Here is a 23,314-nt window from a genome sequence, read left to right as displayed (position 1 = left end):
ATTGCCATCATTCCTCAGTGTGAATTAGAAGTGACTAGAAGCAACATTTCTTAGTATAAATAAACCAGAGCTGAAAGTCATTAGTACAGTGAGGCTGTGTCTCTGCTGAATATCTGCAGAGTTTTTGTTTTATTTTTTAAAATCTAAAGCTTAAGTATTAAATTTTTAGTTCATAGATCGTGAAATGAGCTCTGATCTAACAGGATAGTCCGTTTTTAAGGCTAATTACAGCCACTAGGAACACAGAAACGGCCCTGGGATGCTGAGTCAGTGTTTACCTCCAGCTGACCTTCAAATGTCAGAGCCTTAAGCTTTGCCTATGGCAGGGAGATAAAGAGGGTGCGAGAGGCAGAAGAATGGGGAGGGGCGCAGTACCTAGGATTTTTTTAATGGCTAGATTTAATTGTAGTGAAGGTTCCATGACTAATTTTTAACTGCTTATCCCTGGAGGTTCAAGATTATCCTCACCTCAAAAAGACTTGTAAGCAGCTCCAGAGCTACGCATTCATTCATTAAAAATAGCTTTTGAGACACTAGATGTGAAACTAGGCTCTGAGGATACAGAGATGAAGAAAGGTCTGTATTTCAGCTCTGCACTTGCTTGGAATTATACCACCCCTGGTCTTCCTATCCCAGTCTGGGGTAATGACAGCTGCTTGTTTGTTCTAGTATCACAATAATCTTGTCTCCTCATGGCATCTACTGACTGGCAGTCAATACAAAATAGAGTCAATGTAATTAGAGTTTTGTAGATTTTTTTGGAATTATGTGTGAAACTTTTAAGACTGTGAATCTGTTTAGCTTAATTCTGGACCTAAGCCATACAGATGTTAATTATATGAGTTACGATTAATGGGTTAATATATGCCATATGGTCTAATCCTTGAAACTTTACTAGTAGGTTTTTGGACTAATCTTTTAATCTCTTAAATTCCTTATTAGATAAATTCTTATATTTTATCAGATAGCAAATAGTAATAGTACCCTGGCTATATTCTCATTTAATTTAATCTTTAATTTGGAAGGTTGATGCTTTTACAGTAGCATCTCACCTGAGACTTATGTTGCCTACTCACTAAAGCTCCAAAAATAAAATAACTAAAGCCTTTGGTTTGGTATGTCGTATATTTTTTTCTTTTGTCTCCGTATTGTCCTGTTCTCTTATGATCACTTCTTTTACACATTGGCTGTTGAAGAGTGTACTGTTTAATTTCCACATATTGCTGATTTTCCACTTTGCCTCTGTCACTACTGATTTCTAATTTTATTCCATTGTGATTGGGAAAGTTGTTTTGTAGGATTTCAGTCTTCTAAAATTTGTTAAGACTCGTGTTAGGCCTCATGTACTGGTCTCTCCTGGAGAATGTTCTATAATGTACTTGAAAAAAATGTGATTCTGCGCAGTTGAGTAGAGTGTTGTGTTTACATCTGTTAGGTCATAGTGGCTTATAGTGTTGTCAGGTTCTCTGTTTTCTTACTGATCTTCTGTCTGGTTGGGTGTTGCATTCTTAAAACAGGGATATTGAAGTCCTCAACTATTTTTGTATTAGTTGTAATTTATTCTTGAAAGATAGTAACAGTTTCAAGTCTTTAAATATGTCATTCCACTGCCTTCTGACCTCCATGGTTTATGAGGAGAAATCAGCTGTTAATCTTACTGAGTGTCCCTTGTACATGACCAATCTTTTCTCTTGATGTTTTCAAAATTGTGTTTTTCTTTCAGTTTGACAGTTTGAATATAACATGTCTTAGTGTGGATCTTTTTGTTCATTATGCTTGTAGTTAGTTGAGGTTCCTTAATATTTTTAAATTAAGGTGTATACATTTTTTTAGGCATATTGCTGTCGCATTTATAGACAATATAGTATAAACATAACTTTAGTGTGCACTGGGAAACCAAACAATTTGTATGACTTGCTTTATTGTGATATTTTCTTTATTGCAGTGTCTGGAACCAATTCCACAATATCTCCAAGTTATGCATGTATATTCATTTATTTTCTATAAATAGGTATATTTATATAAAGAATGAAAGGAAGAGGGGGAGAGGGAAGGGAAGGAGGGAGAACTGACACTGTAAGACTTATGTTATGGTAAATCTGGAATTTCATTTGTCCCACTCCTCAGGGATTGCTGAATCTTTCTTGTTGAGTGCTTAAGCCAGTCATCTTTTACTTTTCAAAACTGTTTTTGCAAGTGGTTGTGTTGTTAGTCACTGAAATTTCTGTTCTGTCATCTCTGTGATCAGAGAGTGAGTGACTTGACAGAGATTTCCTTAAGTGCCTAGCTTTCAAAAGGGGAAAGAAAACAAACCAATAAACATACATTGTCTCTTTAAATTCTTTGAAAGTTGCTTCAAGCCCATGGGAACTGAAGCAGTGGTGGCCAGCTCAAAGGCTCAGTGATCAAAAGCAGCAATCAGCACACAAGCATATTTGGAAGATAAAGTTTTTATTGCACATCCTGGCCCCAGAAGGCCACCTGCGAAATGTAGGGTGCTCTCCCCAGGCTGCTTCTTAACAGCTTTTGGAATGGAGAATAGGAGACCATGTGAGAGACTGAAATTCACTGAAAATTACCAAGCTCTTTGAATAGACACCAAAGTCCTAAAGTAGGTACTTTAGACAGTTCTTAGGCAATTCAGTAGTTGTTAAGGTGGAGGAATGGGGTGTGGGGCTTCTTATTTCCATATTCCACGATGCCCCTATGTAGCTTCCATAGAGTTTACCAAGGTAAGGGTTAAGCTGGGACAAATGATGACAGATTTTAATGTATTTATGATTTGACTGCAACATCAGCTGCATTGAGGTAAGGAGGTTTTGTTCATTGTTTTGTCATCAGCTTCAAAAATTATACCTGATAAGGGCAGAGTAAGTGCCTAATGACAGATGTATTTCAAAGTACTTCCTCATAACAACCCAAGTTTTCAACCCATTGATTAGTTTTCCTTATCCTAACTTCTTTCCAAATTCATGCATCTACCAACAATAATCCCTTGGACATTTCACTTGAGAGTAAGGAAACGTATTAAGCATAACATGTGTTCTATGGCAAACTACACTGTCCTCATTGCTCCAGTGACTGGGGACATATCCAGAGTTAGATTAACATGACTGGTGGAGACGTTTGCCCCTTACATTTAGTTGCTATTGCATGATAGATGGTGCTTGCAATAATACTAGTACCTAACCTGAAATTTGAATTCAGAAAAATAAGAATGAAATAGCCAAACTACAAACATGGAGAGCAGATATTATTATTAGAAATTTACTTACCTTAGAGTAGCTAAAATTTTTGACTGATTCTGCAAAAAGAAATAAAGGAAAAATTATAGCACATAATGAAAACTGAGATAGTACATAGTCATTGAGATATTTTATTATATTCTGCATAGCTGTTCTACTTTATCTCTCCTGTATTTTATTTCAAAAGCATGTTAGCTAGGCTTAGAAAATGATAGGCTTTTATATCTTGACATCTATAATAATCATAATCATCAGGACATTTATGTGCCTGCATATAATTGAATAGAAGGAGGGAAAGCTTCAAGTAACTAAAATATTACTCATCAAGTGTTGTTCTAGGAATGGTTTCACTTTTATTTCTCTTGTTAAGAAAAATAAACAGGACATGTAATAAATAGAACCCCTGGAGTTTTCTCTATCCCTTTCCAAAATTTCACTAAAATAAACAGAGGAAACCACTTAGGAAGAGTGAAGTTGAGAAAGTTCTGGAAGAGAGGAAGCTTTTGAAGGAAGATAGTGAAACCTAAGTGCCTACTAAGGAGGTATAAAGAAGTAAATGAATTCTCACAGAGTTGTGGCTAGACTTGGGAATTTGAGATAACCAGGAATCTTGGAGGCAGAGATCAGGTATGAATCAAAAACAAGATCAGTTGAAAGTCCATAAAGAGAGCACTTAGGGCCAACTGCCCAAACCCCCTTTCCCACAAGAAAGTGGGGGTGTATTATCTGAAATGAGTAAATCAGAGAGACTCCAAACATGCAGCCGTCAGTTGCAGGCAAGGATGGGGTACGGTGCTGTGCTGAGCTAAGGGCATTGATGCTCTGCAGGTCATTCCTTGACTCATCCCCTGTACCATCAGCAGCGTGTTTATTGCCCGTTGTTGGGGGAGATTGTAAGATTCTCCTGTGGACATATTGTGCTGTTTCGGTGGGGGGGTGGGGGGTGGGTGGTGGTGGTGGTGGTAGTAATAAATTGTGGGTGTTCACCTTTTTCCTTTTTCCTAAAGAAAAAGTGAGCTTGACTCTTCTCCCACTGCTGGATTCTCCAGTCGTTGGATTCTTTATTAAAATAAGCCACAAAATTTCTTCACTCGCCGTTTGTAGTTCTGTAATGCATAGCAGCCTTACGTTTGTTGTACCAATGGATGCTACCATTGTGAAAAGAGTAAACTGAGGGGAAAAGACAGCCTCAACAAAAATTCTATTTGTGTATTCTTTTTAAAAACATTCAAGTGAGTGTATTGGATTGTGAATGAACTTTTTTAAAAAAAATACTGTGTTTTAGTAAATGATACTCACCTTCCGTACATTATAGTCAATGATGAAGCACATCATCTCATGTCTCCCAGTGGCGTCAAACAACAACCATTGCTGTTGCTGCTCTTGTATCTGTCGTTTAGCGAGGGGTTGGATGGTATACCGAGGACTGGCTTCACTTTGTACTTCAGGCCTGTGTCTGTTCCATGTGTCTCTCATTCACCTTGAACCAGGGCATGTTCTTTTTCTGATGACGGCAGAGGCAGAAGAGGGCAGGCCCGACTGCACAAACACTGTGCGTAACCTCTGATGGTATCACGTCTACTGACATCATCCATTGGCCAAAACAAGTATGCGTCAGAGTTACGGAGTGGAGAGCCCCTTATGAAAACTGAGAGACAGTAGCTTTCTGTTGTATCTCCCTCCCTCCCATTCATTGTAGGGAAGGCAGAAAAAGGACTCACCCCAATAACAAAAAAAAATACACCTCACCTCGAGGATTATGTGTGGTTTTTTTGTTTTTCATAAAAGTTGTATTCTTTTAATTACCTTTTTAAATAATCATTGTATGTCAAAAGGGTCTAAAAAACCATGACTTTTTAATATTATTATGTGCTTATGTTGGAGTTTTATATTATGTTTTGTATGTTATGTAATTATGCTTGATATTTTATGAATGCTTAAAACAATGTTTTTGTAGCATAAGAATAATGCTTATGTATAACTTTGTGATTTCGAAAATGTTAAGAAACCGTGCCTGTTGCCTATGTTTGCCTCAGGTGTTCTAGTTTATTTAGGTTAATTTGACTTCCTTTTAACATCTTATGGTAATGTTTTTTCTTCACTGTTCTCAGATAATCGTAAAGCTACTGACCTACTTATTAGTGTCATGTTTTAAAATTGTCCTTCCTTGAAAAGGCAGTATGCAAATTATATACCGTATTTAGATGAGAGGCTTTTTCTCAGGCAAAGTTTGATTCTCTCCGCTTGCCCAGGAAGTGTGTGCGAAATACTGAAAACCGATTTGACAGCAAGTAGACACGTGGGAGGCTAAGAACACCAGCATCGGGGAGTTAGGGATTGAATGGAAGATTAGAGAGGCCACATAAACTGATCATATCAATTAGATAAGCTAACGGGAATAGGACTTTTAGCTTTACAGAAAACATATGCCTGTTTTGTTGAAACCCTTTGTTTCATGAATGTGTAGATATATTTGTACCATGTAAGATTTTTACCTTAACACAGAATTCTACATTTGACAAGATTTTGCTTTAAAGTACAGCTATATTTCTCATTTTAGAATATCTCATTCCACTGTAGTATAGTTTGCTTCTAATTAAACTGTATCAGAATGTATCACTTTATGGAAAAACATTTACAGGCACTGTTTTTTTTTTTTTATTTCATAAGAAAAAACTGTTGAGTAGATGCTGTCATTATTCTCATTGTATAGAAGAGAAAATAAAGGGACGTGGGGTGACTGGCAGGATCAGAAGTGGTGGCACCAGGAGTTGAACTGCTACTGTCGGTCTGTGTGACTCCAGTGTTTCTGTCCTTAATGGCAGAACCACATCCTCCAGGACAACAGTGCTCAAAACTCCATCCATTAGACCTTCAGGAGTCCTGAAACCGTGTCAAGGTCACGAGGTTAAACTTGTTTTTATAACAATACAAAACAGTATTTGCCTTCCTATTTTACTGATACTTGAATGGAGAGCACGAACAGATGGTGGGTAAGTTGCTGGTCCTTAGCACGCACATTGAGGCATTAGCGCCAAACCGTGCTAATAGTGATTGTGTTCTTCAGTGCCGTGCATTTGCTGGTTTCACTCGGGAATGCCCTGGATGAAGTGGTAAAAATGCTTCGTTTTATTTAATCTCGACCTTTGAGTCACAGCTTTCTCATATTCTGTATGACTAAGCGAAAGCGCATACAAAGCACTAATGCTGTAAACCAGTGATTTGCAGCCTTTTTCATCTCATGGCACACATGAACTAATCACTGAACTTCTGCAGCACACCAAAAAATGTGTTACGTATTTTGCGGATCTGACAAAGAAAATAGGCATAATTATGATTCATTCACACTGGATGGCTATTATTGTGTAGGCTGTTGTCATTTTTTATTTGACAGTCCAAGGGAAACGATGTCGCCCCTAACTAAATAGTCAAGAGTCGCACATTTTAAAGATTCCTGCAGCGTACCACTTGCACATCGCTGCTGTCTCCCGAAGTACCACGGTTGTGTCAAGGGAAAGCATTTGTGCCACGGTTGGAGTTGTGAGCTGAACTAGCCATTACTTTCCCAGAACACCATTTTTACTTGAGGCAATGATTGACAGACAAACTGCAGTTTGTAGACATGAGTACAGATGCTTCTCAACTTATGATGCGGTTATATTCCAATAAACCTATTGTGAGTTGAAAATGCATGTAATACACCTAGCCTTCCCAACACCATACCTTAACCTACCCTACAGTAAACGTGCCCAGAACACTTACTTTAGCCTAACAGTTGAGCAATTAATTATCTTGAGTTGCACCTCAAGGGCAATTGCCTTCCTTCTTTTTGTCATCATAAGCAGATGTGTTTCATTGGTATGATGGGATGCGAAAACACAATATCCCCAAAAAATGGCATCAGCACGGCACACCGTAGAGTATCAGTTGGCCCTCCTTTTCACCACGTGGCTGAATGGGAGCTGTGGCTGGTTGCCGCTGCCCAGCCTTACGAGAGAGTATCGGACTGCATGTCACTAGCCCAGGAAAAGATCGAAATTTTTGAAGTACTTCAAAATTTGAAGTACTGTTTCTATTGAAAGTGAATTGCTTTTGTACCATCATAAAGCATGAAGTTGCAAAACCTTAAATGGAACCATGTATGTCAAGACCTTCTGTATTTGGAAGACATTGAGACTCTCACTCCAAGGAAAAGTATTGACAAAAAAACTTTTGCCAATAATAGTTGAGCTTTTGAGAAAAAATAAGAATTTCAGGAAACTCGACTCTGCCACCATGAGCCTAACAGCTGGCCTCACTTGGTAGACAGCAAAGCAATTTCTTTGGTTTCCATTATTAGTTCTTAATCAGGTATCAAATATATTCATTTGAATGTAGTCTTTCTCTCTCAAATCATTTATAAGTTAGACATGTACTTGTGCAGTATTGCTAGTATTTACTGATGTTAACATCATGCTAATGTGACCGTTTTCTCAAGGACTTCTGGACCTTTATAAGTGATGCTCAATCTTTCAGAGGTGTGATAAAAGTATATCAAGTTGACTGTGTACGTAATTATCTAATATCTTTAGGTGAATGAACTCTTAGAAGAATCTCTGGGCTTCACTAATTTGGTAGACATGTGATTTCCTGGGACCTGCAACTGTCTGTAGTCGGGGATGAATGTTGAGTGCCGCTCTATTCTTAGACCGGGAGATAGGGTTCGGTGGTTGGATGCTAGTGCTAAAAATATCTGAATGTGTGTGTTTCCGAACATCTCTCTGCAGGATGACGTAGCTTTGCCAAAGACTTAGAAGCTAAGCAGAAAATGAGCTTAACATCCTGGTTTTTGGTGAGCAGTGGAGGCACCCGCCACAGGCTGCCGCGAGAAATGATTTTTGTCGGGAGAGATGACTGTGAGCTCATGTTGCAGGTAATTGGCCCAGCTTTCTGCGTGTGTCCACTCAGACTCTGGGATGGGTGCGAAGTATTTCTCTGTTCCTTTGGAGAAGACTACTACATCGATTTGAATTTTCTGGCTTTCCCTCTTTTAGCTCTAGCTACCAGTTTAATTAGTTTTCTCCTCCTTGAATCATTTAAAAATAAGTTCTAAGTCTTGGGGAATTATACAGGGTCTGGCACAAATACACCCCTTTTTTATTACAAAATCACAAGCTTATAGTTCTGTAACATAACAATATACACTTAAGCACACTATATGACATTTTAGGTCAAATGTTCAAATTAAAGCTATAAATCATTACACCCATATTGTTACCTTACCAACCACACTTAAGCAGGTGTTACTTCTGATGGAGCCCTGTATTTTGAAAAATGAAATTTCAAGAGTAGAGAAGTTGACCCTTGAGAAGTAAGTTTTACATTAAGCAATTTTAAAATAAGACTTGTAAGCAATTCATAAAATTAGCTTAGTAAAACTGGGTATCAATCACGGACACTTCAGCGATACTGATACCAGTTTCACTGCTTCTTTGGGAGATGTTCTTTATGATACCTTCCAGTAGTTTGAGCATAATTTAATATTGTTGGTATTTACTGAATTAGGTTTAAAGGAGTTAGTTTTAAATGTAAGAGTCCTGGCCAGTTCTCAGCTGGTTGGAGCATCATCCCACATACCAAAAGGTTGTGGGTTTGATTCCCAGTCAGGGCACATGCCTGGGTTGCAGGTTGCATCCTCGGTCAGGGTACTTACAGGAAGCAACCAATTGATGATTCACCCACCAATGTTTCTCTCTCTCCTTCCTCTCTCTGAAATCAATGAGCATGTCCTCAGCTGGGGAAAAACAAATACTTTTAAGATACTTTTGAGTGAGATAATTAGCAGAAGAATGGATCTTTAGATTTTTGAGGAATAAATATTTTAACAGGTCCTGGCAACCTAGAATAAAATTTTATTCCCTTGTTTCTCCCTCCACCCCCTTTTGGTTAAACGATGTAAATAAAAACTTAGAGTAGAAATGTTTATTAGCCCAGTGGTTCTCAATTGGAGTATCCCGCCTCCCCAAGAGCATTTAGCAGTATCTGGAGACACTGTGATTATTACAAGTGGTTGGTGGTTGGCAGTGGTTACCACTGACATCCCGTAAGCAGTGAGCAAGAGGCCAGGGGGCACGCTAAGCTTCCTGCAATGGACAGCATCCCTCTCCTCACCACTACGAGATACACATGACGGAGAAGGATCTGGCCCAAAATAGTGATGTGCTGAGAGTGAGAGACCCTGAATTACCCCTGGGAGAATCAAATTTGTATATGCTTATTACATTTTTACTTGAACATTGAAGAACTTACAGTTTTGAGACAGTAAAAGTAAAGCCACTGTATAGCTTTATGAATAGATGAGTAAGTTGCATGGACAATGCCACCTTAATGAAACAAATTCAGTGAGAGAAATAGAACAGTGCAGGGTTTTCTGGGCTCCTAAGTGAGATGCAGCAATGAGAGTGGCAGCTGAGAAAAAGACAGTAATGATTCTTTCTGGATATAGGCCCGCTGGGCTGGACCGTGTCTTAGTTTCAGATGGGGGAACTCATTCATCAGAAAGTGAAAGGGGTGCTTTCCATGTGTCATCCCAAGAAATGTGGGAATGGCTGTTTAGGAGCTGGCAGGGTAAGGCTCTTCCTACATGGAGATAAGGAGAATTACGAATGGAAGCTGAGAGTCCAAGGAGACCAGCGTGGGTCCCCAGTATCAGAGAGGAGAGAGCTACCCCAGGGGAAGCTCGGCAGAGGGTCCTTTGCGAGTATGCACTGAGCACCAATCAGCACACACGCGTGGAGATCAGATTCACGCTGTCACAGCTGGGAATGGTGCCTCTAACAGCCTGACCCGGGAACCTCACTGTTCACAGGGCACTGCTCTCTCCCACCTCTGTAGTGGGCCGTAATTCACCCTAGCCTTCCTCCCTTCCTCTCAGTTCTTTCTGTATTTTTTTAAAGATTTTATTTTATTTATTTTTAGATAGAGGAGAAGGGAAAGAGAAAGAGAGAGAGAGAAACATCAATGTGTGGTTGTCTCTCTTGCCCCCTACTGGGGACCTGGCCTGCAACCCAGGCATCTGCCCTGAGTAGGAATCGAACTGGCGACCCTTTGGTTCACATGCTGGTACTCAATCCACTGGGCCACACCAGCCAGGGCATAATCCATGTTTTAAGAGAGGATCATTTTATTCAGGAAGATGGCACACTGTGTCTTTTTTTCTCTAAATCTTTGGCCTTTCTTGTATAATTTGTGTTGTAGTTTTCAGTATTAAAAGAAGAAAATTCTATAGGGTACTTTTTTTTTTACAACATACATAAAACATAAAACGATAATTTGCATGATTTCCATATAACAGTTTTAAGTTATAATAAAATATTCATGCATGCCACAAAGCCAGCTGATTTAAATTCTCTCAAAAGTAGAATGTGTGAATTTGGTAGGGAAGAATGTCTTGAAATTCTGGCTGCTTTCCTCTGTGGGGAGGAGGCCAAGTTTGCGTTGTGTAGTAACACAGCTTAAATACAACTTAATGTACTTTTCCTTTGACATTTTCCTATCCTTGTCTACTAAGCTATTAATATAATTAAAATATCTAGCCCAAAATCTTTGGGTTTGTTACTTAGTTCGGTATTTCCTTACATTGATTAACTTTCAAAAATGTCTTTCAGTCTCGTAGTGTGGATAAGCAGCATGCTGTAATCAATTACGATGCCTCTGCGGATGAACATTTGGTCAAAGATTTGGGCAGCCTAAATGGGGTATGTTAAGCATTTATTATTATTTTTTGTCTTATTTGATTATTGGTGTAAGGTTGCATGAAGACTAATCAGATTACATTTCCTGTATTGTATTGTATTGTATTGTGTTGTATTTCTTTTACTTTTTTTGCATTTTACTTTTAAACACTTACCAGGTCCATAGCACTTTGGGGACCATGCAAGAGCATATGAAACTAGCCCGTGTTCCCAAGAAACTGCCCAGGAAATAAACTCAAGAGCTCAGAAGTTCGTTGGCTATCGCTTCTCATGCTTCATTAAGAAAGTCTCCTTTAAGGAGATGAGATGAAAACTTGGCCTCACCGAATAACTTGAATTTATCTGTGGGAAAGCAGCCGGACGCCATGGCAGTGAGAATACAGAAAAGCATTCCTGGGAGGCAGAGAAGTGTGGGCTAACTTGAGAAAATAAAGGTGGAGACGTGGTTTGGTGCTAGATGGTGGGGGACTTTGGACTCTCTATTCTAGAGCAACAAGAAGCAAAGCACACCCACTTACCTGGGCCAATATGCTGTAAACACCAGTGTTCATTACTGTTGCTTTGGGCTCCTACTTTGAAGATATTTTTGTGACTGCAGTGAGTTTTTTTCCCCTAATTCTTCATTTTATTTTTCTACATCAGCAGAACATAGTAGTCACAGAATGAGAGAAAGCTGCAGGATTGAATAATTTATCTTATTTTTTCTCAATTTTCTTATGGCTCTGCTAACATAAGCAAATACAGTATTGTTCATATTTGTGCTGTTGAATATCTTAACATGAATGTAACAGAAACTAAATGTATCCCAACTGCTTCTAACTGCTTCTGCTTCTCAAAACATACATTAAACATTATATGCAAAAACATATGCAGAAAACTGGCAAATAGAGTGAAACATTTTTTCTTGTTTCGAATTGGCCTGCTACGGAAGGACTTTTGTGTTTATTCTTTGAGATGATTTTTGTAGACTTGTTTTTCTGTTGGGTTTACCCAAGTCTTTGTTCCCCATGGCACAAAGAACTAAGTGTGCCTTCTCCAGGTTTGAACTGAAAGATCGCACATTTGGCATCATCCACATTTCCAGAGTCAGGCTGCGTCACGCTTCCCCTGCCACACCTCCAAAACGGCAGTTCGTGCAATGCTGTCTCCTCCAGAGAATGCATTCGAGTCCCTCCAGCCTGGTCCTTCTCCCATCTGCCTTGTCATTTATAAAATTCGTACTTATTTGTAAAAGTAAAACCCAAATTCCACTTTTTCATGAAGGAAGCAAAGATATTTAGGAATGGTAACTAGCTGATGCTGTTCACACGTTGAATGGATTAAAGTAGAAGGGAATGGGCAGAGTAGGCAGGAAGTGTTTTAACATGAGACCGACAAGTAAGCAAACAGTTTTTCTTCCAGCTCCTGTTTGCAGAATTACTGTCTTCCTTCTCCACACCTCTGTGTTTTGGGGTGCTTGATTCTCAGCCTTGTGTTAAATCTACTTTTGCGCTCTGTTGTTCTGCTGCATTTTGTGCTCCTGAACAGTTCGAGTGTCTTTTGCTTTTAGAGTGACTAGCCCCGGGCCCTGCGTGGTGTGTGGACCCGCTGAATCTCCTTTGGAAGGAATTGAATTAAATTTCTATACGAAGAACTTTACAGAGGAAGCTTTTAACATACTTCCATATGCAGAATATTTTACTAATGTTACATTCTGTTTTTAAGACCAGAGTGTTTGACCTTGACCACAGTGCTGTTCAAAGGTGTCTTGACATTATTACCTTGGAACGTAAGAAGTGAGAATGACATCATAATGTAATGTGTAAGAGATTATGACCAAATATAAAAATCATTTGGTGTTGATTGTAAAATCAGGTGAGACGTTAAGTTCTAAGTTACTCTAGGCTGACCTTTCTCATAATTTGATTATATCGAATAGTTTTATGAAATACAATAAATCACAGAGAGCAACATCTGCATTTTGAACTTGAAATTGGGACCTGAATTTGAATCTCAGTCTGTAATTTACCAGTGATCCAACCTGTGACAAACCACTTAATCTCTCCGAACTTCAGTTTCCTCATATCTATTCATAATAGTTCCCAAAGTTGTATGAAAATGTAGTGAGTTCAAGTTTATGAGTTTTAAGACTCAGTGCAAAATTTAGTTACCTTTCTTCAGCTTTAAAACAGTGAAACAAGAATTCCCTGTGTGTAGTATTAAAAGGATTAAGTTTGACCGTACATGTGGGTACGTGCCTGTTATAGAACTTCAAAGCATTGCACAAATGATAAATGTACTGTTTACCCAAAGGACAGCCTCGGACATGTGCCAAAGTCTGTGAACCACCGACTGTCACGCATTTTATTCATGAGAGAATGTGTAGGCTATTGTTCGCAGCCTACTTACTCTTAATATTCATATAACTCTAGAAACTTGAGCATCAGGTTAAAAGTAGTAATTTCAGGAGTAAGGGGATAATGTAGTGGGTATGAGCCCAGCTTGAAGTCTTACAAGCGATATAACCTGAGACAGGTTACTTAATCATTCTGCTCCTCAATTTTTAAAAAATAGAAGTAGTAAACTGGTAGTTCTCTCAGATTGTTGTGAAGCTATGGATAAGTTCATCATTTAAATGCTTTTTTAATAGTAAGCATTCGTAAATGTTAGTTGCCCTCTTGGCAAGAAAAGCAGGTAAAACAAGCTTAGCACCCTGTCTAGCCTATATACTTTCTGTAAATACACTGTTGTATTTTTTTTAAATATTTTATTTATTTATTTTTTTAGAGAGGGAAGGGAGGGAGAAAGAGAGAGAGAGAGAAACGTCAATATGCGGTTGCTGGGGGACGTGGCCTGCAACCCAGGCATGTGCCCTGACTGGGAATCGAACCTGTGACACTTTGGTTCACAGCCTGTGCTCAATCCACTGAGCTGTACCAGCCAGGGCTTGTATTTTTTTAAAAAAAGCATTTACCAACTAACTCAGTTTTTAAATAACTCTCCCTATTCCCACTTCTATTCCTTTTTCATTTTAACCTAAAATACACCCCCAAGAGACCTAGATCTAAACTTAATGTTGCTGGCCCCAGAAATGAGGTTGCCCTGCCTGGGGGAGCAGCCCCTGGATCTGTAGGGGGCGCTGAGTCACTCCCCTGCAAGCCCCTGGAGCCCCTGTCCCCGAGAACCCTTGCCTGTCTTCGGTTCTTCCTGCTGCCCCTCCTCGTGAGCACTCGCCCCTCTGATAGCACCGGGCTCTATGGTACCCCTCGCATCTGTTAGGTTCCGCCCGTTGTTACTGGGCTGCCCCTCAGCTCCCTGTGTTCCAGCTGCTGCTGGGACCCCCTTTCCCGCTGCAGGTCCTGCGAGCATCAGACCAGAATGTGGAAGATGCAAGGGAACGGTCTGGGAAGGAGAGCAGACTCATCGTGGGCAGTGTGGTGGAAGTGGTGGTGCTCCCGGCCACTCGGCTCAGAGTTCCAGGAAAACTAATGTATTGCATGGCGGTTCTGAGATGTCATACTATCAATTATGTAATTTAGTCGTATAGAAATTAAATAGGTGTTTATCTAGTTGGGGTTGCTTCTGTGAGGTTAGTGGTTTGCACGGGGGAGCTTGGGGCTCTGGGTTGGGCCCCAGGCTTCCTCGGCGCGAGGAGAGCACATGGCACTTGTGGGTCAGACACCTGACTTTGAACTCCCCGGCTCCCTTCTGCCCCTGGGGATCTCGGCTGTCACTTCGCTCTCTGGGCCCGGCTGTCCTGTCCGCCCTGCCTTCCAGGTAGCGGTCCGATCAAAGGACGCAAAGAAACAAGACCTCTTTTTCTCTCCATATTTAATGTATTAAAATGCTTTATAATTGCTGTAATAAAATGATTTTTTGCATGTGTTGCTCTTTGAAATTTTCTTCCCTCCTTTTATAGTTTTAGACCTTCAGGAAACTATTTTCTGGCAGCTGTTTTCACTTGCATTTTTGTGAGCTGAAACTTCGCGTCTGGCTCGTATTTCCTCAGTCTTTTTAGACCTTGGGGAGTATTTCTGTCATAAAGGTCAGCATGTTAAAACTGTGTGTTCGTTGATCTCTGGAAGTACCTAGTCCATGTGTTAAACACACAATAGGTACTTAATATTTAAGAGAATTGAGCAATCTTAAGCTTTAAAATGGATTTTACAGATCATTTTAAGCACTTTGAATAACTATGGTATTTTAGATTGAGACAGTTTTAAATAAAATTGGCTTAGAACTGTGGTATTCCTCTTACACAGTGTACCTAATTGTCTTCTGCATACTACACATTAGTGAATTAATATTTTCTTTTATTCTTCTTCTATCATTTACCTCAGCTTTTTTGTTTTGTAATTATAGAATATTTTGACAAACTCAAGATAAAAGTTTTAAAACACTGTAAAATACTCATTTTGGAAATTAACCTGAAATTAGAGTTTTAAATGCCTGAAGCCTTTGCATTTTCTTTGTATTAACGTTCCAATCTTTCTGTGAAGCAGGGTGGATCATACGATTTAGGATTACTCACAGACCAACCATATGAAGTGTGATCTTGAGTTTAGCAGTATTACACTGTCTTCAAGTTACCCGTGCTTGATAAAAATTCTCCTAAATTTTTTGTAGTCTTAGAAACTAGTATCTGTGACATATTACAAAGTGCCAGTTATGCGTAGGCATTTGAGAATGTGACCATGATAACATGTATCATGTTAGTATATTAGTATATTTTACTGAATGTCATTCAGGACCTTCTAAACTTCCCTACCATTGAGGTACTGTGAACATCTTAAGCTTAATTAAATTGAAGATGGAAGAATGGAATTCAAAGGGAAAGAGTAAAGTAACTTTTAAAGTTTCAACTTATCAACGAAAACCTTGTGTATTTTATATGATGTTTGCACTCTGGGCATTTAAGTGTGCCATTGTTACGTGTTCTGTAAATTTAGCAAATTGGAGGTCTTTAACTGCCAGCAGGCCGGAAATAGTTGTCATCACTGCGGTCCGTGTCTGGGGGACCTCTGACTCTTCACAAATAGTCTGTAGAAGTAAGCATAAAAAGGTAATGAAAAACATGAAATTGTAATAAAACATGAGGCATGACAGACTCAATATTTTGTGCATATTTTTCTGCTTTTGAAATGTATGTACTACATAAAATGGTTTATGTTCTCTGAATACCATGAACTGCTCACCACTTGTCATGCATTCTTCTGGGATATATTCATTTTACAAATGTTGAGTTTTGAATTCAGATTTCAGGTACACCTCCAGCTGGTATCTCATTTATCATTATTTTTAGTTCTTACTCTTGCATTGTCAAGATGCATCATGTGGCTGCTTAACATTTTATTAAGAGGATGACCATTTTGTTTTGCAATTGCAAAAATTGTCTTAGTTTTAGATTTATAAGCAACAGTTAGAAGAATCATGCGGTGTTTTTTCAACAAAAACTAACCTAAACCATTATGTATTTAGAAAGCTTTTGACTGGATTTTTAAATTCTTTTCATGCTTATGATCTACCCTCTATATAAATGCTCTCCTTAAGCATCTGTTTAGTACTTTCAAACTAAATCAAATAAGTGTTGGAACAAAAGCATCAAAAATTGAGAAAGAATCCACTCAAAAAGTTTTTTTAAAATACACGATGGTTTAGGTTAGGTTTTTGTTGCAAAATATTACATGATTCATATTGAATGGCTAACTGAATGAAAAATACTCTAAAGTTATTGTCTTTGAAACATTCTGTCTTCTTGAGTTAGAGAAATTCTTACATTAGAGAAAATTCATTGTAGGATTATCTTCAAGGGAGACTCGTGGTCTGATATGTTGCTTACATTATTATCAGTTTTATCATTGTCACTGTAGCCTGGAGTGATGCTCTCTGTCTTTTTGACTTCATCTTATAATTGTGAAATATCTGCCTGTTTTCTCCTTTCCTTTATGGAAATTAAATGAAAAAAAATTAGTTTTGCTTTTTTAATTGAATTTATTGGGGTGCCACTGGTTATAATAAAATTGTGTAAGTGTCAGGTGTATAGTTCTTTAACACATCATCTGTATAGTGTACTGTGTGTCCACCAGCCCAATGAAAAATGCTGAATTCTCAGTTGATAGCTGAACAAACAAATAAAAAAAAAGACAGATAGTGTCTCCAGATGTCTTTTATATTTTCTTGGAAGGATGGTGCAATATTTTGGGCAGTGGAGTAAGAAAACTGGAGGTTGGTGCAATAAATGATGATTTATTTCACAATTGCATCATCCTGTTCTATCTGTGCTTTGCACTACAGTTGCCACTAGCCATATGGGGCTGTTGGGCACTTGAAATGTACTTTTTTAAAAAGTACCAAAAAAATGTGAACTTTCATAAAAGGGTCCAAAGGAATCATGGTAATTGTAAAATCGAATGGGTTTTATTCAACTTTTTTCAAAGTAAATTTTCTTTTTGTTCTTCTGAAAAACTCGAAGAATGAAAGTAATGAAATAGCGACTCTAAGAAATAATTCAAATTGCCCCAAGAAGCTAACATGGGTTCAGTACATTCTGATGACGTCAAGAGTTAGGTACCCTTCACAGGTTGCCAGCGTCAGACTGGGGGCTCTTCTTGGCGGTGTTGTCAGGTTCCTGGGTCTGCCTTGGCAGCGCTGGGGGCCTAGAGCACCCGCAGCCCGGCTCTCCGCGTGTTACAGTAACAAGATAAAGGGCTTAGTGTGGGGCATTTTATCAGTGTATGAGACGTGTGACACATTTTATGAGGCACAAACTGTGTTAGCCACCCTATGATGTGTACTCTTCTAAGAATCAGTTTGGAGGATCTGCTTATCTGAAATGCAGTAATTAATACTTCATATGGTACCTAACATCTGGTTTTTTTTTTCCTTGTAGACTTTTGTGAATGATGTAAGGATTCCAGAACAGACTTACATCACCTTGAAACTTGAAGATAAGCTGAGATTTGGATATGATATCCTTATATGGTTTTGTGCATTTATTAAATTTATTCAAAAATCTTTACTCCAGTGTACATTAACATTTCTTGAGACATAAAAATTCACAATATGGGCATGCTAGAAGTCCCTGTGTCTTCCCATACTAAAATGCACATTTAAAAATAATATATATATATATAATTTTTGTTACTATGCCTGTTCCCAAAAATAATCCTGGAAAAGTTGATATACTCAGCTTCTCCCCCTGCCCCCAATGTGTATTTTTAGCAGAATGTCTTCCAGCAGTGCTATTACATATGTAATTTGGGTATCAAAGAATGGAGCTGGGAAGAGAGGAAAGTGTTTAATATTAGCTCAGCCGAGAGATATTTGGGGGGTGAGGGGGGTTGGATAATGGCACACACCAACCTCCCGGGAGGAATGTGCAAATTTAACCCTGCCTTTCCTTCGTTCCTACTTTTATTCCACTTGATTTATTTCATCTCTTTGTCTATTTAATTCAACATTTTTAATATCCCATGTATTTTAAGACCCATGCTGCCTTATTAAGTATATCATGCACTTTATATTTAAAAATCGTCTTTTTAAAAAACAGGGTTCTAAGAACTGAACAGGGACGTGACTGGTCTACTCCCTACGGCAGGGCAAAGAATCACTAGTGAAGAGAAGGGACTGATTGATTGGAGAAGAATAAAAACATTTCTATCTATACATGGCAAAAGCTTTGTAAAGAGGGCTTACTTATATTTAAAATTCAAATATTTTACATAATGGTGAAAATTCCTGTTGAGTTTTAATTTTTTCAATTACTACATTTATCTAGAGTTGGAGATTAAGGGATGCATTAAACACCTTGGCTTCTTGGACGGATTTTTATCACTAGCAGAGAAAATGTAGTCTCGGATAAGCAGAGTTGATACTTGGGTAAAGTCAATGTACTAACACTATAAAATCATTCATAGAGCATAACAAGTTTTTATTTTATATTTAACTTAAATCTTTATGAAAAAATAGTTTTGTAGCACATCACGTAACCTTGATAATTGTAGAGTGAAAGGAACATGTGAATGCAGCCATTAAACATTAATACTTTAGAGTTGAATAGTTTAAATCCTTTTTAAGATATATATCACACAAAGTATTTAAGAATTAGCAGTAAAACCTTGATTCACGGGTCATTTTCCACCAGCATAATACATTTTATCGAAAAGCAAATGCAAGTGTACTTTGTATCTAAGTACCTCCTTAATCCATTTGGCACCAGCTATTTCAAAACATGAGAAAACAGTAAGAAATTGGGGTTTCAGTGAAACTCTTTAAAGTTTGCTTCAAGTTTTAAATTAAGAAGAAACTATTGAGATATAACTCATGACTCACAGGTTGTACAATGATTACTTAACCGTGAACTACCATTTCCTTCTCACTGTATAGACACTCAAATAGCTGGGGAAATGTTTTGTTCTAAAACATGTGTTCAGGGTTGTAAGTCAGTGTTGAGCCCGAACTACAAACCAAATCCTCAAGTTAGGCTCAGTTGATTTTATTATTTTAAAATAGTATATCAGCCCTGGCTGGTGTGGCTCAGTGGATTGAGCGCCGGTCTGCAAACCAAAGGGCCACTAGTTCGATTCCCAGATCAGGGCACATGCCTGGGTTGCTGGCCAGGTCACCAGTAGGAGGCGCACGAGAGGCAGCCACACATTGATGTTTCTCTCCCTCTCTCTTCCTCTCTTCCCCTCTGTCTAAAAATAAATAAAATCTTTTAAAAATAGTATTTCATGTTGCTAATGAGTTTTGAGCACTTGATATAAATGAACATTGGACTGTTACAGTGGCAGAAATTTTATATAGGATGAATTCAAAATAAGTCATATATTACCTTTACTTGTTCTGTATTTAGCTACCCTAAAGTGCTTTATATGAAAATTAGACATAATAATTAGCCAATGTACAAATCATTATACCTTGGAGTGGGAAAACTACTCTAAAAATACTACAGCCATAGAAAGAACACTTTACCATAAATTGGGACTAGAACTAAGAAACAAAATTTATCTGCCAAAAATGCTTTTTCTACTAGAGTAATTAAATATTTGGAAAGCAAGTAGTGAAATACCCAAGTTTAAGAAATGACTGTAAACTCAGGAGGGATAGTAAAATGTTGCAGTAATGAAGATAAACTTCAAAAAGAACTCATAAATCTCCCAAGTGGCCAAAAACGTAGCAGATAAGCAAGCCTATGTTCATGCATTTCAAAATTTTTTCTTAAATGTCTCCTCTGTGCCAGGCAGAGCCCGCCCCCATCGTCACATACACACAGAAGGGTCGTAGAGGGGGTGAGAAGTTTTATGGAGAAAAACTGAGTGAAGGATGCAGAGAACTAGTGGTGGTGGCTGCGAAGTTACAATTTTGAAAGGGATATTCGTGGAGACCTCTCTGAGGAGCCAGTATGAGGGCAGAGAGGGGGAGAAAGTGAATGTGACGGCCACAGGGTATCTGGGGAAATGGCTTCTCAGGCTGATGGAGGAGGTCAGGGCAAAGGGCTTGAAGCAGAACCCGTCTGTCTTGTTTAAGGAACAGAAGGACTAGGGAGTGAGGCTGGAGCCCCGCAGAGTAAAACAGGGGAGGCCAGAACGTAGATCGCTCCAGAGTCATTAGTGAAAAGTCAGTTACCTTTTAAAGAGATTTAACCAATAAGAAGAAGTTTGTGTTCTTATGCTCCTTGTACTCATATCTTAAATGAGGGTAGCTGCCTCGTCTCACGTTCTTCATTTCTGTAGATTCATATTTTCATCCAGTATCATTTTCTTCCTGCCTCCCATTTCTTGTAATCTAGTTTGGCTGGTGATGAATTCTTTCAGCTGTCTGGAAAAGTATTTCACCTCGGGTGCTGGCAGTTGTTATTGCTGGGTTCAGAATTCGAGGGGACATTCCTTTTCTTCCCACACTTTAACACATTGCTCCATGGTATTCTTTTTTTTTTTTTTAAGATTTTATTTATTTATTTTTAGAGAGGGAAGGGAGGGAGATAGAGAGAGGAAGAGAAACATCAATGTGCGGTCGCTGGGGGCTGTGGCCTGCAACCTAGGCATGTACCCTGGCTGGGGATCGAACCTGCGACATTTTGGTTCGCAGCCTGCGCTCAATCCACTGAGCTACGCCAGCCAGGGCTCCATGGTATTCTTGAGTGCACTATTTCCTGTATCCGTGATTCTGAGCCATTTGAATATGATGTCCCTGGGTGGTGTTCATGCTTTTGTGCCTTGGGTTTGTCCAGCTTCTTGAACCTGTAGGTTCATGGTTTTAATCAAATTCAGAAAGATTTTCTGCCATTGTTTTTTCAAATAGTTTTTTTCTGTCCTCCCTTTCTTCCTTCAGGAATTTCAGTGAAATGTATATTAAATTGGGCTACTTGAAGTCACCTCCCATCTTATGTTCTGTTTATTTTTTAATTATCTGTTCTCTTTGTTTCAATTTAGATGGTTATTATTGCTATGTGTTTAAGTTTACTAATCTTTGGTGACATCTATTCTGTATAGCTTTCACCTCTAGAAGTTCACTTCGGATTTTGGTTTTCACACCTTCCAAGTTTCTACTTAACTTTCTGAACACAGGAATACGGTTATGATAATTTTAATGTCTTTGTCGATGTGTGTGTATGTCAGTTCTGTGTCAGTTTCAATTGAATGGCAGACATTGTGCATTTTACCTGGTTGAGTATTACATGCATATTTTTGTATTTCTACTAACATTTTTGAGCTTTGTTCTCAGGCAGAGGTTACTTGGAAATATTTTATCACTTTGGGTCTTGCTTTTAAGATTTGTTAGGCTTCTAAGATTAGTCTGAACTAGTTAGTCCCCACTATAGAGGCAATGCATTTCTGTGTACTCTACCATAGGGGTCAGCAAGCCATCTGGCAAATCTGGCCCTCAGCCTGTATTTGTAAAGAAAGTTGTATGGGAACACAGCCACACCCACTCATTTACATATCCCTATGGCTGCTTTTGCACTACCCAGCAGAGCTGAGTGGTTGCAGAAGAGATCATATTTCCCTAAGAAACCTAAAATGTTTACTTTCTGGCCCTTTACAGAAAAAATGGACAGACCCACGCTTTGTCCAGTGACTCACAATTCATGAGGTTTTCCAGCCTGGCTGTTGGGAGCCGACACTATTCCTGGCTCTGTGTGAGCCCAGAAGCACTGTTCCTTTTCATTCTTCCAGGTGGTTCTTGCCCCAGCCCTAGGCGGTTGCTCTCACATGGATGTGCTGACCAGACCTCCGCTGCACACTTGAGCAGGACCCTTTGATGATGCCTGCAATTCTGTCCGTGCAGCTCTCTTCTCTTTAGACTCAGTCCCTTGATCTGTAGTCATCTGGGTCTCTGCACCCCAGCTCTCAACCTAGGGCTCCAGGGTGCCCACTGGCCAGGATTACTCCCTTTCGCACTGTGACCCGGAAGCTCTCTTAGGGCAGTGAGCTGGGGTAGTGACTGGGCTCAGCTTGATGTTTCTCTTCATTCAGGAATCACTTCTTTTGTTGCTTGATGTGGCTTGTCTTAGAAACTGCTCATATATTTTGCCCCCGTTTTTGTTATTTTAAAGTGGGAGAGTAAATCTGGGGTCTGAGGACGTCTGGCAAATTGAGTTTGGATATTTTGGACATACAGGTGGAGTCCAGGGGAGAGGTATAGTGAAGAGAGAGATGTTTGGGAATTTTCACTGTATAAATAATATTTAAAACCTCAAGACCAAATAAGATCACCAGGGAATTGAATACAGATTGGGAAAAAGCCCAAAGACTAAGAAATGTCACATTCCGTGGTTAAGCGGCGGGAGAGATGAGAACTAGTAGGAGGATAAAGGGCTAAGGAGGAACCACTGGTGACCTGGGAGGGACCTCGGAGTCCGGTGTGGTTTCTCCATTCAGTGGGAAATGATTTAAACACCACTTACGCTCCTGAATTCTCACTCCTCGCCATCCCAGTCATACGGGTTTTTGTAAGATATTATATATAATTACATATTATATATTTAAAAATGGAGTTATCTTTTCCCAAACTTGCCTCCTCCTGCCATAGCGGCCCACAAATGTTTGGGTTACCATAACAGAAGCTTGGTAAAAATCATGTCACAGCTTAAGGTGGTCGTCTGGGGTAGTGATCATGATTTATCCGTACTTGGGACACCGTTTGCTCGTCCCAGGCAAGGGCTGCTAAGACGAGATGGTTTAAACATAATGAAAAATGTGCTCTTCATGCAGAGAAATTAAGATTTCCCCTGATTAGTGTGGTAGGTATCCACAACAAGACAAAAGCCCATTTTTCAAATTTTGAAAGTCAAGGACATTTACAAAGCATGAAAGAATGAAATTTAAGAAATTGAGATGAGCCATAAAGCCACAA

The 23,314-nt window shown here is 39.0% G+C and overlaps 1 protein-coding gene across 12 annotated transcripts in view; it reads left to right on the top strand.

Annotated features, from left to right (window-relative positions):
- CEP170 (centrosomal protein 170) overlaps nucleotides 1-23,314 on the top strand; it is a 99,870-nt gene that overhangs the window by 15,299 nt on the left and 61,257 nt on the right. For 11 of the 12 annotated variants that reach the window (XM_028531102.2, XM_036016145.1, XM_036016147.1 and 8 more), the window contains exons 2-4: nucleotides 8,012-8,157; nucleotides 10,892-10,981; nucleotides 17,847-17,925. In XM_028531102.2, coding sequence (XP_028386903.1) covers nucleotides 8,053-8,157; nucleotides 10,892-10,981; nucleotides 17,847-17,925 — 274 coding nt within the window. In that variant the 5' untranslated portion in view covers nucleotides 8,012-8,052. Of the gene's footprint in view, nucleotides 1-7,616; nucleotides 8,158-10,891; nucleotides 10,982-17,846; nucleotides 17,926-23,314 lie in introns of those variants that run through there. The other variant, XM_036016143.1, reaches the window with a different exon arrangement.

The sequence above is a fragment of the Phyllostomus discolor genome, chromosome 15, assembly GCF_004126475.2.
Source record: "Phyllostomus discolor isolate MPI-MPIP mPhyDis1 chromosome 15, mPhyDis1.pri.v3, whole genome shotgun sequence".
In the NCBI taxonomy this organism is placed as follows: domain Eukaryota; kingdom Metazoa; phylum Chordata; class Mammalia; order Chiroptera; family Phyllostomidae; genus Phyllostomus; species Phyllostomus discolor.
Note: the sequence above shows the minus strand (reverse complement) of the source record. Positions and strands in the feature narration are given on the sequence as shown.